The following is a 20,647-nucleotide window of genomic DNA, read 5'->3' as shown; positions in this document are numbered from 1 at the left end:
TAAATACCTCGACTTCGGGGAAGATCATGCCTGGAGGGGGCCAGGCCCAAAGAGAATGTGGGCGTCAAGATAATGTTCAGGGTGGTCTTGGGCCTGCATGGAGGCTCTGAGCTTTCGGTCACCAAAGCCCTCAGCTCTCAGCTGCCCCAGAAAGGAAGTCAGGCTCTGTGATGTAGTTCCGGTTCCTCAGGATATAAGGCGTGTGGGTGGGTGTATGTCTGAATGACAGTGTGTACGCATGGGCACAGGTGCATGAAGGCTTGAGTGTGGATGAGTGAGAGTGGGTGAAATTTTTGCCCAGACACTTGTTCTCAGGGGCTCTGAGTGAGGAGCTGGCCCACCGGGCAGCAGAAATGTGTGAGGGGTAGCATCCTGGGTGGTGTCTCCACCCCCGGCTGTCAGCGAACAAACAAGTTGGCTTAGTGGCATAGGAGGCAGGGAGAGTTTTCCTTCTTTGACCTTTAAGGTGAGCCCGATGTGGGCGGCCAGCTGGGACTTCCAGGCCAGGCCAAGGCTGGAGCTGCTGCTGGGCATGGCTCATGCTAGGGCCATGGGCTTGGAGCTGGGGCTGAGGTACACAGAGGGGCCAGCGGGGGCCGTGGGGGGCGGGGGCTCCAGCTCCATGAAGGCTGAGTAGAGGGTGGTGAGGTGCAGGTCACCCAGGGCTGCCGAGCCCCCGCTGCCTGGTGATGCCAAGTCACCCGCCCCACTGCCTGTCTCTCCCAGACAGGGCCCTGGAGGGAAGCAGTGGGCAGGTGGCGGAGGTGGCGGCATTGCAGATGATGTCGGGGATGAGGTCACCAGTACCAAGGGGTCGAGGGCCAAGCTGTCATCCTTCAGCTGTTCCCACAGGTTTCCTAGTTGGGGGATAGAACAGGCATCACTGGGAGGCACCAAAGGGGCCCCGTCTGCCCCCCACCCCATGTCTCTCCCATGCTAAACAGAGCACCGTTTGCGTAACATTTGCTGGGGAACAGACCCTGGCGCTAGCTGTGTGACTCCAGGCAGTTGCTGAACCTCTCTGATTCCTCCTCCCATGTATGGTCTGAAAGCCATAGCGAGGTGAGGATTTGAGAGCTGCCTATTGGAAGGGTTGATGCAGGTACTGTGTGCTCCAGGGTTAGCCTGGGGAGGGAGCCCCAGGAACTCTTCACCCTGGCTGCTGCCCAGGCTCCAAGGAAGGAGGATCTGCAGCCCAGACCACGGATCTTCCAACAATGCACCGCTCGACCCGATGAGATGGCTGGACTTGGCTCCCTGGGCCTCCCTCTCCTGCGGGGCCCAAGGGACAGGAGCAGAGCCAGGAAGCCCAGCTTACTCCGAGGAGAAATAGTGCTGCGGCCTCATAGCCTTCTTTATGTCATGTGACCCGCATCATGGCAGGCCAGGCCCTGGCGACTGCCCTGGGCATCTGGTGGTAGGAGGCTGGACTAAATACTGAACTGGGTTCCAATCCCAGCTCTCCCTCTTTCTAGCTAAGTGACCTTGAGTAAGTTACTTAACCTCTGTGCTTCTGTGAAACATGTTTCATAATCCCTCCTATCCTGCAGGCCCATATAAGGAAGCACATGTAAAGCGACTAGCGTGCTGCCTGAGAGTAGGGGTCAAGTACATGTTTATGTCTAGAGCTTCCTCTGAGGCCGTTGAGCCTGCTTCCCACTTCTGGGTGGGGGTGAGGATCTAGCTTCCTAAAGCCTGTACGTCTCCCCATCAGACAGGGAGCTCTCAGAGGGCTGGCGGCCTCCACCTGCCTGTGGATATTCCCTTCCCAGTGTACGCAGGGCGTCGGAGGCCTGGCTTAGCACAATCCACCAAACCTCCTCTGTCCAGTACCAGGGCCTGGGGTGCACTGGAGTTCAGAGGGACACATTTGGGGCTGGTCACATGCAGAGACGGAGCAGACAAGGTGGAGTGGAATGGATAGGACCTCCCCCCTGACTCCTACCCTCAAATCTCTCCTGGACCTGCCAGGTTCTGAGGCCTTACATTCTTCTAGGGGGAAGATCTCTTTCCTTTTCTGCATTAAAAGATGAACTCAGCCCGGCTGGTGTGGCTCAGTGGTTGAGCATCGACCTATGAACCAGGAGACCACGGTTCAATTCCTGGTCAGGGCACATGCCCGGGTTGCAGGCTCGGACCCCAGTAGGGGGTGTGCAGGAGGCAGCCGATCAATGATTTTCTCTCATCGTTGTTGTTTCTATCTCCCTTCCTCTCTGAAATAAAAAAATAAATACTTAAAAAAAATTAAAAAGATGAACTCAGAAGATGCAACTGGTTGTGGGAATGTTAGGACTATCAGCGGCTCACAGCCAAGTATGGGACGAAACATCAGGCCCCTCCAGCCTACCCAGAGCTGAAAGGAGTTTGACGACGGGGTTAGTGGGAACACGTTCGGAGGCACCAGGAGGGGGACAAGGGCTTTCCTCTTTGCCCCCTGACACCCCCTGTCTGCTTTGCCCCGGCCTCTCTGCTTGTGCCTGGAAACCTGGCAGATAGCAGGCTGCAGCCTGGAGACTTGGAGGGCATGGGCCACTGCCAGGTGTACCTCTCCAGCTTCGTCCCGCCTCCCCTTCCCGCCCCCAGCTCACCCTGGAAGTCAAAGTCGGTGAGAGAGGGATTGATGGCATCCAGGTCAGTGCCGAGATCTCCGTCTGGCAGCAGGGTGTCATGCATGGTCCTGGCCGGCGAAGGCTCAGCCAGCAGCTTGGTGCTGTGGCTGGGTGGGGTGTGGGCAGGCAGAGGCGAGTCCTGGGGGGTGCCTGGCTGGGCCCGCAGCTCAAGGTGACCATCTGGCTGCGGGAACAATGGCTGCGGAGGTCCAGGGGGGCCCAGGCCCGGTGAGAGGTGTGAGTATGTCTGCCCATAGCAGGAGGGCGCGTGGCCCCCAAGTAGGTCCTGCAGGGGGTTTTTGCCAGGAATGGGGCCTGGAGCTGGGTGGATTGAGTGCAGCGGCTGGGAGAGCCCAACTGGAGGTGCCAGGGGCTGGATGGGGCCTGAGCCTGCCAGCCCAGGGGGTGGGCAGCCCAGGAGTGGGGTGCCCAGCTTCTCCCTCTTGTCTCCAATGAGGCTGTCCAGCTCTTCTGAAAAAGCCCAAGAGAGAGGGATACCATGAGACCTCCCTTTCCCCACAAACCCTCCCCAGCCCTGGAACTGCACGCAGGCCCTCTCCTTACTCCTCAGTTCTCCTTTTCCAGTTTGCCCTCTCTCTCTGTTTGCTCTGGGAACCCTGGGCCTTCCCTCTCTGCCAGCCCCACCTGGCTTGGCCATGCTCTTGCGCACAGCTATGGGGTCTTTCCTCTTCCACTTCTGCAGCTCCTCCTGCATCTTGTCGATCTTGGCTGGGTTGAGGGCCCACAGGCAGCCCTTGCGAGAGGAACTTCCCGATTTGTTCTCCACCTTCTCGAAGCATTTGTTGAGAGAGAGGTTATGGCGGACAGAATTCTTCCATCCATCGGGCGCCGTCTGCCGGGGCAGAGCAAGACAAGACATGAGGCCGGGATCAGGCAGCCAGAGCTGGCTCCGGGTCTGGGCTCCAGAAAACTCCACTGTGCACAGAACTGCCGCCCACTCCGGGCCTGGTCCTCCTCAGCACCCAGCCCAGGCTCCGTTCCCTTCAGAGGTGGGGGAAGGGCTGCAGGAACCTTGACCACAAGGTAGTCTCACCTAAAATCTGCCTTTCTCCTACCCAGTCCTGGATGGTCCGGGTGGCTCATAAAGGGAGGGCTGGTGGGTGCTACCGAGGCCTAGGCCTCTCCCGCACCTGGAATCGGACCACTCCCCATGGGGCTTGGAGCCTGTGCTTGGAGCCCTTTGTGGAAAGGGAACTCACTGCTCTGAGGCCTCTGGTGCCAACTTAGGAGAGAGGATGAGGGGGGAAGCTCTGGAATGTTCTCCTGGGTCGGCCTCATCCCCGCTGGGGCAAATGCGGAAGAGAAGAAAGCTGGGTGAGGTTGGTGTTTGGGTGTGTGCACTGTTGCACATACATTTGTGTGTTTATCTGAGTTTTGCTGTGTGTGTGTGGGGGGGGGGCGGGGGGGCGTTGTATGAGCTCGCACATGTCCCTAAGTGTGCCTCCCTGGTGTGAGCTTGTCTCCTGGGTATGAGTCTGTAAATTCCCGAGTGTGAGGATGTGTCCCTGAAGATGAGCGTGTGTGAGAAAGTCTCTGCTGTGTGTGGGTATCTGTGATTGCATGTGTACGTGGGTGGGAGTGTTCACATGAGTGTGCCCGAGGGGGCGTGCCCTGGTGGGGAGGCCAGCCCTCAGGGTGGTGGTGCTCGTGCCAACAGAATAAACACCCATTAGGAGGCCTGGTCATGTCACCAGTGCAGTAATTGTGCCCAGGGAGGGTTGTAAAAACCATTAGGCTGACTCAGTTGGGTGAGAGGCGGTGGCGGGGGTGCCAGTAGGCACCCGCAGTCCTTCCACCTCCAGCTCAGTTCCAGGCTCTGTGCCGGTCCTGGGCCCAGAAGGGGTGACTGTGGATAGAGTTTCTGCTCTGGCCAGTGGGGCCCCTCTCCCGTTCAGGGCCCAGTTTCTGCTTAATGAGGGGCGGCCACTCCCTCTTCCCCGGCTCGCTTGCCCCAGGGAGCAGCCGGGCTGAATCACGCCTAGCAGAACTGGGCTCTGATGCCAGCGTCACTGCAAGTTGCTGGCAGGAGCTACAGAGTTTTTCTTAAGGGCAGCTGGCCTGGGGCAGGGGGCTGGTTGAGATGACCCCCCCAAGGCTCCTGGGGTCACAAGGAAGAATTCTTGAGCCACCAGATCAGTCACCTGGGGATTCACCTTCAACTCCCATGACAGTCCCCACTAGTAGAGGCTGTGTCGTCTGATGGGCAGAGTTAATGGGCCCTGGACCCTTTTATAGCCCCATAAATCTGTGAATTCAGAGGCCAGGGCAGCTCCCACCCCAGCCACTTCCTGTTTGGGAGATGGATGGTCAGCACTAGCAATTATGTCCAGTGGCTGGACATGTCCCCAATCCCACAAGCCTGACTCATGGGGCTACAGGACGCCCACCTCAGCTGCCTCGGGCAGGAGCGCTGCCCGCTCCAGGGTCCCCTCCGTCCTCGCCTTCCAATAGGGAGTGAGAGATAGAAGGGGCAGGGGATCTTGGATTAATCCCTTAGGTGGGTCTGAGGGGAAGTGTCCGAATGGGAAAGAATCTATGTGCCAACTGGTTCAACCGGGCCATTTTACAGATTGGGAAACTGAGGGTTGGAGAAGAAAGGGCCTAGCCTTAGATCACACAAGGAGGCAGTGACAGAGCCCAGGCTCCAACTCTGTCCCCTAGTTAAAGGCCCTGCCCAGGTCACCCCATAGGGTGGCTTCACCATCTGGGCCCGCCCCATCCTCAAAGATGCTTTCTCTCTGAAGTCAAATGTAAACGAGGGAGTGATGCAACTGCTAAGAACAACAACTGGAACCAAAAAAAAAAAAAAGCTGTTAGACCTCTTCACTCTTCAGCTCTATAAAACAGGGATTACACGGCTCCCAGGAAAAATAATTAAGCCAGGAAGATGAGATGCAGGGAGGGGCTGGGGGCCAGGTCAGGAGTTAGCAGGGAGGAAAGACTGAGAGGAGTAGGGCAGGGCCCTCACTTCCCTCTCTCTGGCCCGGCCCCTTAAAGTCCTAGAGGAACCTCGAAAAGCTTTAGAGGTGAGGGAGACTTTGGTTCCCTGACCTGCTGGGGCAGAGGGAAAGCCCTGGATATTGGCTTTCGTGCTTCTCGAATCCCAGAGACAACTCTCTTTCCCCCTCTTCCTCCTTCCAGAACCTCTAGTAGTAGATGGCCATACTTTTCCATTCCTGGCCAGACCACTCTGGCCATCATGCCCACTACTCATCTGATGGCCGCTCAGCAAGTACAAACTTGTTTGAATATCAGCCTCAACTTATGCCCAGGCAGGACAGTCGGGAAGACGTGGGCCTGGGCATCACCCACTGGCAGGTGGAGCTGAGTTCTGGATCACCGGGGCCTCAGCTCCCGCCTGCTGCCTGGGTAGCAGACAAGATTGTACCCACCAGGGTGCAGAACTCCTTACAAGCTCTGATCTCCCCTGCACCCACCTCAGGAGAAACGGTCTGTGCTCGGGGTGTCTGGGGGGCATGCAGAGAAGGGAAATAGGGAAATTGTGCTGTGGGAAGCCAAACAGCTTGAATCAGCAACTAGTCCCACCTGCTGAGTGACCTTGAACAGATGGGTCACCCTCTCTGATGTGTTTGCCCATCTGGAGAGAAGGGCATCTATCCTGCCTCTAGGGAGGGAGTCTGGTAGAGGTCCCAGAAGCCCGTTCTGGGGGTGACGGGAACTGGATCCTGTACATGGGAAGGTTAGGCGAGCCAGCCAGTTCCCTGGGACACGCAAAGACCATGAAGCCCACACCCCGCTTTTTGGCAGAACTGCAGCTGAGCCTGCCGCCCACAGAGGCAGATCCTAATCTCTCCCTGGAAGGCAATGGGTTCTGCGGTCCCAGCACCCATGTCACCTTGGCTGGCCAGCTCCTGCCCAAATTCCTCCAGCCCTACGGCATCCTGGGGCAGGGGTGGGGACAGCCTCTCATTTCTCCCCCAGCGCTCTCCCCACTTGGGGTAGGTGGGTGCGCCTTGAAGCCTAACAGGACTGACATGTCCACCTTCTGCCGGCATAGGGTCTGACTCCAGCCTGCTGTGTCACCTTGCGTGCTTGGCTTGAGCTCTCTGTTCTCCACTCTGCCCTTCAGAAGTGGAGACTAGGGGAAGCGTGTGGGGGGCAAACCCTCTTCTGGATTTCATTCTCACTCTTCTCCCACCTCCCAACGGAGTCGTCTGGCTCCAGAGAGGCCTGGCTTGCTCAGCACCTAGGCATGGGGGAGTGGGAGTGGGTCTTGGGCTCACCTTGAAGTAAGGGAAGTGTTCCGTCATAAAATTGTAGATCTCGCTGACAGGAAGGCTCCCAGTTTTACTGTTCTTAAGGGCCATGAAGATGAGGATGCTGAAGGCAAAGAAAACCCTGAGAGTGTTAACCTCGGACCAGGCCCGGAGTCTCCCCCAAACCCTCTGTCTCCGCTGAAGTAGTTGAGGAGAGAGAACCTGCTGCAGAGTTAATGGGTGAGAGGCTCTATGAGGTTGAAAGGAGAAGGGATGAAAACGTGTTTACTGAAGCCTGGAATTACAGATATGAGGGTCCTGTGGAATCTGAGAGACCTGGGCTGCAATCCTGGCTCAGCCACTCACTAGCTGTGTGACCTTTAGTGAGTGCCTTAACCTCTCTGAACCTCAGTTTCCTCAGCTTTGAAGTAAAGAATGTAATAGCTACCTCAGAGTTGTGAGGATTAAGGGTGATGCCTAGCACATAGAAGCACTCATTAAATGGAAGCTGTCATTACCAATCAGCCCTCAGCCAACTGCAGAAATGCTGGATAGATAGCAAGGGAGGGAATTAAGGTTTTTTGAGCCTCTACAATATGCCAGGCATATTTTTTGCACTTAATCCTTCCAAAGGCCTGAATATTGCTGGCTTTTATTTTTAAAACAAATAAACAAAGGTTCAGAGAGATTAAATAATTTGCCTGAGGTTTCACAGCTAGTAAATTCCAGAGCCTGAACTTGAACCCAGTTCTGCTGGACTGCAAGGATTGCATGTCCTCCTCTCTGCATATCATCCTACCTCCTCGCCAACTCCTCTGTGTTCTTGGCTGCTGTTTAGATTCCTTTTCCTTCCCCTGAGCTCACACTGGCTAATGACCTGACCCCATGTGGGGCCTGGCACATAGGAAGTCGAGTGTCAATGTGGTAGAATGAAGGGAAGTTCAGATAGACGGTCTCCCAGACAGGCTGGGTGCTGCTGGCCTGGCGTTTGCAACCCTGGCCCCAGAGAAGGTGCACCAGATCTGGAAGATGCTGGCTAACTGAGTCCCATCTGCAGTCCTCATTCCTCACTTATTTCCAGCAGAGCTTTGGGGCAGGGCTTCTCTCTGTATCTGGGGGAGGAGGGTGGGAATAGGGGGCAAGCATCCCTCCTAAACTCTCAGTCCCCGGCCCTGGGCCCCAGGAGTCTAGAACTGTGCAGGACATCAGATCTGCTGTTGAGCCACAGACATGGCTCCCCAGGGTTAGGCTCACAAGAGGTCAGAGGTGATCTAGTCTATCCCCTTGTCCCCATGAAAAAAACCCTTCTCCAACATACTCTGGAAGCCTACTGGCTATGACCTCCTCCCCCCCCCCCCCCCACACCATTACCCTTATACCATGAGGATTCAGTTTCCCCAAGGGTCTCTCACCCCTCTTTGTTCCACCCAGGAGTGCTGGGAGACATACCTGTAGGAGTAGATGGGTTTGGGGAAGAGTGGCTGGTGCCCATCAGTGCTGGCCTGGGGTGCAATCCGCTGGTACGGATAGTGTGGGGAGCCCAGGTAGGGTACAGGGTAGCTGCCGCCACCTGGTGAGTACTGTAGAGGTCAAAGGAGGCAGAGTGGTTGCCATGGTAACCATCCTTCCCAAGGCCGGGGGTTGGGGGATCCCCTTCCCTCATTCTTGTACATCCAGAGAGAGAGCTGAGACTAGATTCTTCTCTCCCTGGTCCTAGGCTCCACCACTCATGGTCATGGGCTCCTATGGCAGAGCTACCTGAGGGGCTTGGCCAGGGGTGTGGACATCCTGTGAAAAGATCCACATTCTAGAATTCAGGATCTCAGAGGCCTCAAAGCTCCCTTGGTCCAGCACTTTCCTCTGAGGCCTTCTGGGTACTCTGGTTGCCATGGTGATGGGATAGCAGCCTGGCTGCGCTAGAAGGGCGATGGGTAGTTTCTGGCTTCCGCACCCTCCTGGGCAGGCGCGCCAGGCCTCCCTTGCATCTCCTAGAGCGGCTGGGCCGGAAGTGGGATGTCCAGCCTGGGCGTTTGCTGGGCACTGCCACCTTTTATGAGTTTCAGTGGCTCTTTGAAAGGGCCGGTCATGGTGGTGGGCAGGTGGGGGTAGGAGGTGTTTTTACAGCAAAGGGAGTGGCTGTGGTGCCAGGGATGGTGTTTTATGGGGGCGAGGGGGAAGGGAGACTCTGACTCCCCCATCTGCTCCAAGCTGGTGTGCTTTTTCCAGGTCACCCGAGCGGCACGTAGTGCCTGAGTCACCCTCTCTGCAGGCTCCATAAAGTCCCGGGTGCGGCCATCTTGGAGGTTGGGGTGCGGAACGCAGAGGGCATCAAAGCAGGGCGGGCATGGTGAGGCCATTTAAGGTCTGGTAGCCCCTTAGCCTTGCTGTGTGATTCCCTGACCGGCCAGGCTGTCTCTGGCACACCCTCTCCCCCGGGTCAGACCGGGGGCCTCAGGAAGGCTTTGACCATTCCAGCTGGGCCCCTCATGGGATGACCCCTCATGGGTCCCCTCTGCTTCCTTCCATCTCTTTCTGTTTTCCCACAAAGCAAGCAGCCTGGCTACTTCCCCCCCGCCACGTGCCTGCCTCCCCGGCCGGGCCAAGATCAGGGCCAATGCCAAAGGCTGGGAGTAGAACCTGCTCCACAGGCAGGGCCTGTCTCAGTGCCAGGCTGCAGGTGGATGGAGCTGGGCGCTGGGCAGCCACTTGCTCCGTCTTGCCCGGTGACTCCTGGGAGCTGCTTACCTGCTCTGGGGCTCTTTTCTTTCTTTCTCTTTCTAAAAACCTCCATCCCATGCCAGTGTGGGGCAATTACTTGGCATCCTGTACATCTAGGAGGAGCTGAAGCTGGGCAGTGAGGTGTGGAAGGGGGAAACGGCTGAAGGTCATGGGGACTTGGAGCCTCCAGGTGGGAAGGTGCCCTAACCCGATGCCTAGTCCCACCCTGTCTGAGCGGAAAGGAGGTTTGAGGCCAAGGCCACATAGGAAGATGGTGGCCGACCGGGGCGGCAGTCCGTTGTTCCCTGCCCTGCTCAGCCTTGTGTGCCACCCCACACACTCCTTTTCTCTCGGCCTCGTCTTTGTCTGGTTCTCCTCCTCCCTCCCTTTTTGGTTCACATCCGGTCCCTGCCCCAATCTCAGCCCCATTCTCTTCTGAGACCTCTCAGGTTCTGCCTGGGTCTCAGAAGAGACCCGCCCAACCCTACAGAAGGGCAATTGCTTCCCTCCCCAGGAACCCTGCCCCCACCTCCACTGGCCCAGCCTGAGGATTAAGGAAGGCCCTGCTGCCCACCCAGATGTATACACCCCCACCCACCCACACCCACACAGGATCCTGAGACTCTGGGGAAGCATGCCCACTTGCCCCAGACCCACCTGGTGGAAGGGAGGCTGGGAGGGACAGTACATGTGCTGCAAGGGGGGCTGGAAACAGTACATGCCAGGACCAGTCTCCAGAGCTGGGGGCTTGACCTTGACTTCCGACCCCTGTTGGAAGAAAAAGCAGATGACTGGGCTAGGCCTTATTTTTCTTCCTTCCTCTTGTCTGTGTCTTAAACCTTCCACAAAAACAACCCCTTCCCTGCCTCCCCCAAAACGTACTCCTGGAGGACAGAGAACAGAGAAGGACGGGGGTTTTTCTGAGGGTACTCAGCAAATCAGTGGTGGAGCTGGGGCTGGAACCAGCAGTGCTCGCTACCTCCCACCTCACTGCAGGTGAAGGGCTGAGACTGGGCTGTCCAGAGACGTGGGGAGATTTGTCAGTGGTTTCACTGAGGCTGGGGTAGGGCAGAGATCTCCCTGGAACGGCACAAGGGTGCAGTGCCGGACCCCTCTCACCAAGCCGAGCCCAGGGCCTGCTTGCTGCTGGTTCAGAGCCCCCGCCTTTTAGAACAGGTCTGCAAAGGACACCACGGGAAAGGCCCAGCTCCGGAATTCCCACTGCAGAGCCATGGTGAGGCGAGCACAGGAAGGGACCAGAGAGGCTGGTCCAGCTGAGGCCTCAGGCCTTGCCACTTTCTCTTTTGCAAAGCCCAAGGAAGCTCCAGCAGGCTCCCTGGAGGGGGCTAGTGAGTCCTCTCTCTGCTCTGTCCTCCGCCCAACCATCCCCCACTCAGAGCCTTTGCTCCCTGCTCCAGGGAGTCTGCCCCATTGCTGGTCTGCATGAGCCTGCGGCACTCTCTCAGACTGGCGCAGGGAGCCTGTAGCTCCTGCCGGTGGTGGTGGCCAGACTCTGGCTTCCCATGAACTGTGAGCCCCTCAAAGAGCCCTCAGGGCCTAGCACAGAGCTAGGGCCAGGAAGGTCAACAAGGTTGGAAGGTCAACAAGGCCTGGAGGAGGTGGACCGCTGTGCCTGGGGTTACGAGGGAACCGGGAACCAGCATCTGGGCCCAGAGGGTCAAATCAGCTGTGAGCTCTTTCTGGGTGTGCCCTGGGGTTGCTGATGCATAGATAGCCATAATCACAGAATCTCAGGCCTGGAAGGGCCAAGAGCATTGTGTCCAACCCCCTCATTTGGCAGATGATGGGGCTAAGCCCATGAAGGGGAATTGATGTGCCCAGGTCACCTAGGGAGTCGACCAGCTAGCTGTGGGCCTCTGGGCCTGAGCTTTTCTCCACTGTGCAGGGCGTAAGGGTGTGGGCGCAAGTCTCAGCCTCACCTCTTACGGGCCAAGGGACAAGTCACTTGGGCCTCTACGGAGCCTCAGTTTACCCATCTGCAAAATGGAGATAGTGGGAGCTCTTTAGAGGGTTGTTGTGAGGATTAAATGGGGCGCTTGAAAGAAATCGCCTGGCAGCGTGACCAAGGGCAGGCGCTGAGTGGACATTGGGTGTGGGTGTGATGGTGCCTCACTATGAGCTGTTGTCATGTTCCATAGGCCTGAGGAGAAGCCATCAAAAGGCCCCAGAACCAGAACAAGGTCCTGTCTTGGCCACACCTGGTAGGTGCCCAACCCTTTTCTCTATCTTCCAAGCCTGGGAAGCAGGTCTTTGTTGGGGGTGGCTGGGGGGTGGAATGGGAGCCTATTTGAAAACAAGAGGTGAGGAGGGCTGGTGGGCATCTAGAGTAGGCATAGCCCAGGCTGTGCCCGCTCAGTGTGCACCCCCTCAGGGATCTCCAAAGCTGGGGAGAAGGGAGCAAAGCTCCTTTTAGCTTTCTCTTCCCAAGGCAACAAGTCTATGAGGCAGATACTAGCAAGCATACTTTTTTGAATGAGGCTCAGAGAGCTTAAGCGATTTGCCTAAGGTCACACAGCTTGAGGATATGGCCTTGAACGACATGTTGACCTTCCCAAGTGCTTTCAAGATATTTCTACAAACATATCCAGGTCCCTCTCTGGGCAAAGAATGGGGCCAGGAAGTATCCTTTGAGAAGACTTAAGTCCTCTCTCAACTCTGCAAGCTGATGCCGGAGAGGGGAATATTGTATTCTGTGGCTCCTCCCTTAACCCTTTCTCTTGGTCTCTGGAATGTGTTTTTCTTCTCACATTTGCATATGGGCGTATCTATGTCTGGCTGGGGATTCTTGACACTTAAACAAACAGAGAGAAGTCACACACTGGAATCCTGACTCAGGAGCCACTGGGAAGCTGCCAGCTAGCTTCCTTAGCCTGACCTGCCTGCCCCACCTTGTCTCCTCCATGCCGGGCCAGGCCAGCGTGCCCTTCCTAGCTGACCTGGAGGCCCCAAGTCTCTGAGCTTGCTGCTTCCTTGATACACACTGAACCTGAGTGGGAAGGTCTGGGAAGGGAAGGTGGGGAGTTTGATCTCTGAGGACTCATCTGGGCTGCTGGGAGCGGGCACAGATGATAAGTGGACTGCCCACTGCCCACTGCCCACTGGTACTTACCAAGACCTGGGGGCTGTGCTCCTGGCTGGAGTAGGGGAGCCCATTGCACCAGACCTCTGCTGAGAAGCCAGGCAGGAAGGCCTCAGCCTCCCCCACATCCACGGGGATCTCTTCAAAGGCCTCCAGCACCCCCGGGGGCTTAAAGGCGTGTCCATCGAGGGCCAGGGCCGTCTGGGCCTCGGGGAAGATGTCCTCCTGGAAATGCCGCTTGTATGGGTGGAAGGGCACATGGCCACCCTTGAGGAAGCGCCCGGGACTGCTTGCTGGGCCCTCTTCAAAGCTGAAGCCGGGGTACTTGTCTGAGGGTGAGAGCCGGAAAGGGCTGGGGCCAGGACCAGCCGCGCAGTGGACTTGCTCAGGGCCTGGTGATGCGATGCTGGGGCTGTGCGGGGGCAGTGAGGGTGCCCTCTCCGGAGGGCCATCGGGCACAAATGACGAGCAGCTGAAGCCGGCGTGCTTCTGGGTGGACAGAGGGTAGAGGCCTGTGAGTGGAGGCGGGACCAGGATCCTACTCTGTGTTTGGGTAGAGGGGTCTGGGCTGAGCTCTTGGAGCCCCCACATGATAGAGGAGACCTAGCCTGCCCTTGGGAGCCCCAATATGATGAGGGTACACTGCTCTTAAACCTGGGGTGCCCCAGTAGATGGATGCCTGTTCCTGCTCTGGGAAATCCCCAGCCTGAAGGAATAAGCATATCTGAATACTTCTGGGTCTTGGAGTCACTGGGTCGTTGTTTGCTGGTGGAAGGGACAAGACAGACCCCAGGGAGGTCCCTGGAGGGTGGGGGTGATTGTTCACCTGTTTCCCCATGCAGCCCTCGGGACTTGGCCTCAGCCCAGGCCTAGGTGCCAGGTACTTACGCTCTGTGGGGCAGGGGAGCCTGGGAGGCCCGGTGCCTGCATGAGGTCCCCTTGGGGCTCGCCCTCCAGTCTGGTGGAGCCCGGCAGCGTGACGTCAGACTGCGGCGGGAGTAGCGACACCATCACCCAGTCCTGGCCTCGAAGAAAGCCGGCTGTGATGAGAATGAGGGCCAGTGTCCAGGGGGTGACCAATCCCAAGTCCACCACCTCCACTCCCACCCCATCCCTGGGCTGGGATCCTGACTCCAGCCAGACATCTTGATGAAAAAGAGACAGACAGACAGACAAAGAAACTGAGAGAACATTAGAAACAGAAGTAAGCAGGTCATGTGAGAGATCGAGCAAGAAAGACACACAGAAAGAGAAGACTGGTGGGGAGAGAGCAAAATGAACCAATTAGGAGCCTGGGGACAAGGCTTGTGCTGCTCTGGACTCTGCAGCTGCAGAGTGAACTAGGAGAGGTTCCCCGCGAGACCCTGCCTCCGGCTCCTGTCTCCACAATGAAGGACCGGGCTAGGTGACTGTGGCTAGTGGTCTCTGTGCAGTGGCTGAGCAAGTGGGTGGTCCTGAGAGGAAGGGGAGCTGGAGGAGGAAGTGGGCCAGACCCAGGTGGGAGTGACCCTCATACTGCAGGTGACCAGCCCTCGGCAGAGGCCTGTGGTGCCATCCTCGGGCACCGTGGCCTGGCCCTCAAGACCAGTGTACAACTCGAGGGGACCTGATTGCTGGTGGCCCTGAGAGCCTGGCATGGCACAGGGGATGATGCCGCTGGTCCACTGTGGAATGTCTGGCGTGTGCTGTTTACTCCTGTGTTCTTCACCTGTTGCTCTGGCCACTGCCCTTTCTGAGCTGTCGTTTCACTGTTCGAAACACTAGGGACTTAGACTACATGATATCTGAGGGCCCCTTCTGCTCAGACCTTCTAGAATGGTAAGAGAGCTCTGTCCCCAGCATAGCTGTGTGGTTGAGGACTCAGCTCAAAGCCAGCCTTGGCCCTTCCTTGCTAGCTGTGCCAGCGAAGCTCTCTGAGCCTCAGCATTATTATCATGAAACCAGGGAGAGAGCGAGGGCCTCCCTCCTGGGCATGCTGTTAGCCCAGTGCCTAGCACATAGTAAGTGCTCAATAAATGCCAGCTCTCGTTATCATATGGCTTATTAGTATGGCTCTTACTATCACGATCTCTCAGTTCTCTGCCATCCTTCTCCACCATCTGCAAAGAGCAGTTGCTCTTGAATTTACTCCTCCTGACCTAAGTGGTCTCTGCTAAAGGCTACCATTTACGGATGCCCGCTCTGGGCTGGCCACTGCGCACATGATTTGGAGCATTTTCTCATTGGTTTGTTAGAACACCTGTGAGGAAAGTACATTATTAATCCCACCTTTCAGAGGAGGAACCTGAGGCCCGGAGGGGTTATGTGACTGGCCCAAGTCACATAGCTAATCCTTGATAGAGCCAGGATTCGAACCCAGATCTGTCTGACTCTGGAGTCTGTCTTACAGTTTCCTCATTTGGTGGGGGTCAGAGTGGGGTAAGCTGGGGTGGGGCAGGCAACAAGAAAAGCATGAGGTTCGTACTTATCCCTCTTACCCGAGACCCACTCAGGCAGCACAGGATAACTGCACATTCCAAGCCATGCTCTCCTAGGAGCTCTGGGAAGGAGGCATGGCCTTGGTGACCCCATGGTGCCCAGCCTGGGGTTAGCACATCTTTGCTAAATTACCTCCTTTGTTTGATAGGAGGTTAACAGGGACAAGGAAGGGAAAGCATTTGCCCAAAGTCCTCAAGGGATCCGTGTGGAGAGGGCTGGTAGCTGGGGTCCAGGTGGGGGCCTGGTGGGAGGCTCTCCCGCCCCTTCAAGAGTCTCCACCGCCCCTTCTCCGTGTCCAGGCGCCCGCTCACTCGGCAATGCTAAATGTGGCGTGACCGGGGAAGCGCCGGGCTGGCCGTAACTGGACACCGAGGTGGAGCAGGCATGGGGCCCAAGGGGCAGGGCAGCCCATCTCTGGCTCCGCATGACCGCCTGGTCTGGCCCCCCGCTCCCTGGACAGCTCCTGGACAGCTGGGGCCTGCCTGTCACACCTGGCCCTGGTCCAGAGTTGCTTTCCCAAGGCGTTCTCCAGCTCCTCCAGAGGCAAGGCTGGGGTGGGGGGCCCTTCCCCCCACAGTGAGCGGTGGCTGGTCCCCTCTCCGGAGGCAGAATAAAATGTGGTTGAGAGCAAGGGTTTAGGATTTCAGCTGACTCGAGTTTGAATCCCAGTGGTGTCACCTCCTGGCTGGGTGACTTGGAACAAACTGTGTAATTCTCTCTCTCTCTCTTTGCTCCTCTGGTAAATGGGGATTGTGCACCCACCTCAAAGGGTTGTCAGGAAGATTAGGTGAGATGATGGGTCTAAGGTGCCCACACATAGAAAATGCTTAAGGACACACGTCACACGTCTGGCCTCATTGGCCAACTGTGGCCGTGGCCTCTGAACCCAGACTCTATTTTCCCTGATGGTCTCGCTGCTTCAGGCCTGACAGGCCTGGGGAGATTGGCTTATGGCCCTTGCCCGGGTGGCAGCTGCCCTTGTGAGTCCTGCCCTGTCTGCCTGGCCTTCACTCAGCTTGACCACAAGGGGGCTCAGACCCCATCTATGCTCCTCTGAGACATGAACTTCAGGAGGCCTCTCTGAGCCCCAGGTTGGGCCGCACCGCCTCCTGAGGGTCTGGCCTTCCCAGAAGGACCCCTGTAGCATCTGCCTCACCCCCATCCTTGCTTTAGTGACTATGTCCCAGGACATTGTCTGTAGCCCTGGCGGAGTTCCTGCATGTCAGAGGCCTTAGCTGAAGGCTTCAGTTCAGTCATGACTTTCATACCCTGGCTTGGCCAACTCCCCCCCCCCGACCCCCCTCCAGCCCCTTTCCAAGCCCCCCAGGCACAGGATTAGAGCCGGGGAGGCCACCCAGAATTTAGACGTTTGTCCCTTGACTTGCATTGAGGATGTAGAAGTCCCTGAATGGTCCTCAGTGCAGGGTTTCCTCTGGGAAGGTTTTATAAATAATGACCCTGATTTGGTGACCATGGCACCCCTTTGGTTGCCTCAGCCGAAGCTCTGTTTCACCAAGAAGGAAGGAAGGCCCAGAGAAGAGGTCATGTGACTTGGGTAAGATCACACAATCCTGGAACGAGGGGTCCTTCACCACCTGCAGTCCAAAGGACCCTCCTGCCTCAGGGGTGGGGCTGAGGGGCTCTGATGGGTGTATAGGGGGCTCCTGTCCAGGGAGGGAAGGGCTCCCTGAGAGGGATGAGGCTGCCTTGCCTCCTGACCACAACCTGGAGTAGCTGGTGGAACTCCTGAAGTTGGATGAAGTTGGATGATGTAGTTCAGAAGCCCTAGAGTCAGGACTGGATTTGAATCCCAGTAACTGTGGGACTTTGGGTGGACAAGGTGCCTAACTTCCTTCCCTGGGCCTCAGTTTCCTCATTTGTAAAATAGGGCTAATAATACGTATCTCTCTGGAGGATTAGATGAAATATTGCTTGTAAATAGCCTAATGCATAGTATGTGCTCAATAAATGATAGCTATTATTAATAATTAACAGTGGGACAGAGTTAATTTAAAGCATGAACTCTAGTTATAGGAGCAGGCAGAGCAGAGGAAATTCCTCTTCCTGCCGTCCACCTCCATTTCCCTGACATCCTCCTATCCTATTTGCAGAGGCTAAACTTCCTTCCTCTTGATTCTCTGACCTCAGAGATCATTTTAGCCATTCCCCTAAGGTGGGATGTCTGTGGAAACTCCCAGGGATTAGCCCAGCCGGCGTGGCTCAGTGGTTGAGTATCGACCTATGAACCAGGAGGTCATGGTTCGATTCCAGGTCAGGGCACATGCCCGGGGTGGCGGTTCGATCCCCAGTGTGGGGCGTGTAGGAGGCAGCCAATCAATGATTTTCTCTCAGCATTGATGTTTCTATCTCCCTCTCCCTCTCCCTTCCTCTCTGACATCAATAAAAATATATTTAAAAAAAAAAAACCCACAAAAACACAACAACTCCCAGGGATTGGAGTAAGAAGGAGGGAGTGACTGTTGCTTTGGATCTCTCAGGAGGCCTCCCTGATGGCATCTGCATTCAGAAGGAATCCTTTACTGACGGCTGACCTTTGTCCTACCCGCTTCAGTTTCAGGAAGCACAATAGGATGTGCATGTGCAAACACCAGCAAACCAACGCAGGAGGTCCAGTCAGCTCTCCGCCTTTCTCAGATCCCGGGGGCTACCCCAGACGGCACTCATCATCCTGCCACTTAGTGTGGGCACCCACAACCCACAACCCACAGGCTCCCCCTTCCTGGGCGGGAGCTAGGCCAGGGCTCTCAATATGCCCTTTCGGTCCCTTCCTCTCTAAGGTTGATCCTCATCACCACTCCGCATTTGTAGTTTACAAAGCACTTGTGTGTCGATCACCTCCTTTCATCTGCCCTTTGCCCCAGAGGGGAGCAGGCAGTGGTGTGCTGCAGCCAGCAGCTGTGGGCTTGGGAGAGCCAATTGTGTCCATCTCTTCCCAACTCCACGTTCAGCGAAATCAGCCCGAATTGGCCGTGGTGGAAGTATTTTCCCACAGAAATTAGCAAATACTATAAATTATAAATCAGAGCCCCCCTTTCCCCCCTCCCCATTTTTCAGGGGAGAAAACTGAGGCCCAGAGAGAAGCGACAAGCCCAGGACCACAGAGCTAAAACTGAAAACCACATCTATTGATTCCCAGGCCTTGAGAGCCCCAACCACATCCCCAAACACACACACACTCCAGGGGTACAACCCTGGCAAACCTTAGCTGAAGACCATTTCAGTATCTGGGCATTCTGTCTACCCTCCTCGTTCTGAACTTCCTTCCATGATCCCTGGGGAGTGGGAGGGCAGGGGTGGAGGTGAAAGAAGCAGACTTGATCTTCCCTGGAGTCAGAGGGAAGAAAGAAATGGCCCTCTAACCTGAGTAGGGAGTATGGCAGGTAAGACATTTCCCAGAATGCCTAAGTCAGGATCAGCCATGAACCGTATTGAATCCCTGCTCTGTGCCTGTCTCACAAACAGCCAGGCCTGCACCCCCTCTACCCAGCACATTTCCCCATTTCTCAGACCATTTCCCTAGCGTGTCAGGACTCAGGCAAAAGGGGCCATTTGGGTTGAGGGCCAGGGGGCACCGGGTTTGCTGGTTGTGTGACTTTGGACAAGTTACTTCCCCTTTCTATACTCGGTTCCCTTATAAGTAAAATGCGGCACTGGAATTACTTGCATCTAAAGATGCTGCAGCTGGTCCGGTGGATGTGTCTGTGGTCCACAGAGCTGTCAGCTGGGCCTCTCCCTGCTCTGCCTTCAGGAGGGGCCTCCCTGAGGAAATCCTCAAGGGGACCAGGAACAGCTGGGTGAGTTGTTATACCCCAGAAGGGAGGTGCTGTATTATCACCCTCATTTTATAGATGAGGAAACTGAGGCTCAGAGAGGTTCACCAAGACTTGTCCAAGTTCACTCAGCTAGTAAATCATGCTCCCCAGGACTCAGACACAGGCTTCAAAGCCAGTATGCTTTAACCACTACACTACACGGCCCCACCTGGGGAACACCTCAGCTTCCTTGCTCACGTCTGGAAGCCAGAGTGGCAGGTGGGGGGCAAGGTTGGAGGTTTCCTTGGGAGGGTCTGTCCTTGAATCCCCTGTGGGCAGCTGAGTCACAGGGGACACTGAGGGCCTTCACGGGGCTCCCCACACTCCCTCCCACCTGGGCTGCATCCTACCTGGGGTGCCTCCTACCCGCCCTTTATGAGTGAGGTGGAGACAGTGCAGTTCCGCCTTAATGGTTTCTGTTGCTGGCTGCGGCAGCATGTTTTACGAGGGGTGGGGCCCGTGCCCAGTGGTGCCTGTGGCCCCACCCGGGGCTCCGCCCGCCTAGCTGCTGGGAGGGGTTCCCTGGAGCAGCTCCGTAATTACCTACTTGGGGGTGGCAGGGAAGGGCCTGGGGGCTCTCTCCTGAGGCTTGGGCACCCCAGGATACTCGGAATCTGAGAGTGCCAAGGAGGAGGGGATTTCTAGGTCCTCTCCTCTCACCAAGATTGGGGTTTCTGAGGCCAAAATTCTGGCCCCTCTGGCTCTTGACTCTGCCTGGGTTTCAGGAAGCTGTTCCTGCCTTGAGATCTGATGAAAGTGCCTTGAGAAGCGCTACAGACAGACAGATAGAAGGGGGTGGAGAAGAACAAAGGATGAAGAGCAGCTCTGTCCTCCATGTGATGCTTTCCTCAAATCTGAGCCCCTGACACTGGTAGCTGAGTTATGTCCATCCCCAGATCAGGGCTCTCCCAAAGCCAGTCCAGTCGTCCTCCGCCCTGCCTCTGGAAGTGGGCTGGTCCTGGAGCATCACTCAGTATGCCCATCCTGAAAACACACTCGAACCGCCTTCCGCGCCCGGGGCTGACTTGGAAGTTCTTCCAGATATCTAACCTTAATCTCCCTTATAATCTTAGTCCTCTTGCTCTGTCCTTCCTGCCATTCACCAAGGGACCCTCCAGAGGCTAGTAAATGGCAACGGACTCACCCCTCCTCCCCCTGCTGCGGATGCCTGACCCCAACAGCTTCCTGCTCTCCTTTGCCTAGCACCCCTTCCTTTCCACCACCCCTGACCACCTCTGGGCAGCTTTCCACCTCTCCAGCCGGTCCCCAGCCCCTGCCACCCAGCCCTGGTCCCAGTGGAGCTGGATCCAAGCACTCACAGTGGGCTCTGGGCCATGGCCACCATCGCGGCTTCAGGGAGTCATCAGGCCAGCAACACCCCAGGAGCCTCCATGGAGGTATAAATACTCCCACATGCCTGGACCAGCCCCCTGCCTGAGGGCTGGGGCGGGGCTGCTTCCCCAGGCCTGGCAGGCAGGTCACATGCCCCATAAATGCCATGGGACCACAGGCCCTTCCCAGCAGCTCTGGGGAGACCAACTGGGACCTGACCTCTCTGGATGGATGGATGATGGATGGGTGGATGGCTGATGGATGGATTGGTGGATGAATGGAAGGATGGATGGATGGAATTGACAGGTCAATGGATGGACAGATTGATGGATAGACAAA

General features: G+C 56.7%; 1 protein-coding gene across 2 annotated transcripts; it reads right to left on the bottom strand.

The window, feature by feature from the left end:
* Positions 1-537: 537 nt before the first annotated feature.
* On the bottom strand, positions 538-20,356 carry FOXN1 (forkhead box N1; the record flags this gene model as incomplete). Of its 2 annotated transcripts, none has more annotated exons than XM_079797772.1 (9): positions 20,296-20,356; positions 13,554-13,705; positions 12,696-13,154; positions 10,223-10,333; positions 8,297-8,427; positions 6,875-6,971; positions 3,255-3,462; positions 2,589-3,080; positions 538-857 (listed from the first exon to the last, which is right to left on the bottom strand). In XM_079797772.1, the coding sequence occupies exons 2-9, from the start codon at positions 13,674-13,676 to the stop codon at positions 538-540; spliced, it is 1,941 nt and encodes a 646-aa protein (XP_079653898.1). In that variant the 5' UTR covers positions 13,677-13,705; positions 20,296-20,356. The 2 variants fall into 2 exon arrangements, with proteins under 2 accessions (XP_079653898.1, XP_079653899.1); XM_079797773.1 differs by having other exon boundaries at positions 13,554-13,685; positions 20,296-20,316.
* Between the last annotated feature and the right edge of the window lie 291 nt (positions 20,357-20,647).

Source organism: Cnephaeus nilssonii (assembly GCF_951640355.1).
Source record: "Cnephaeus nilssonii genome assembly, chromosome: 19".
In the NCBI taxonomy this organism is placed as follows: Eukaryota; Metazoa; Chordata; class Mammalia; order Chiroptera; family Vespertilionidae; genus Cnephaeus; species Cnephaeus nilssonii.
Note: the sequence above shows the minus strand (reverse complement) of the source record. Positions and strands in the feature narration are given on the sequence as shown.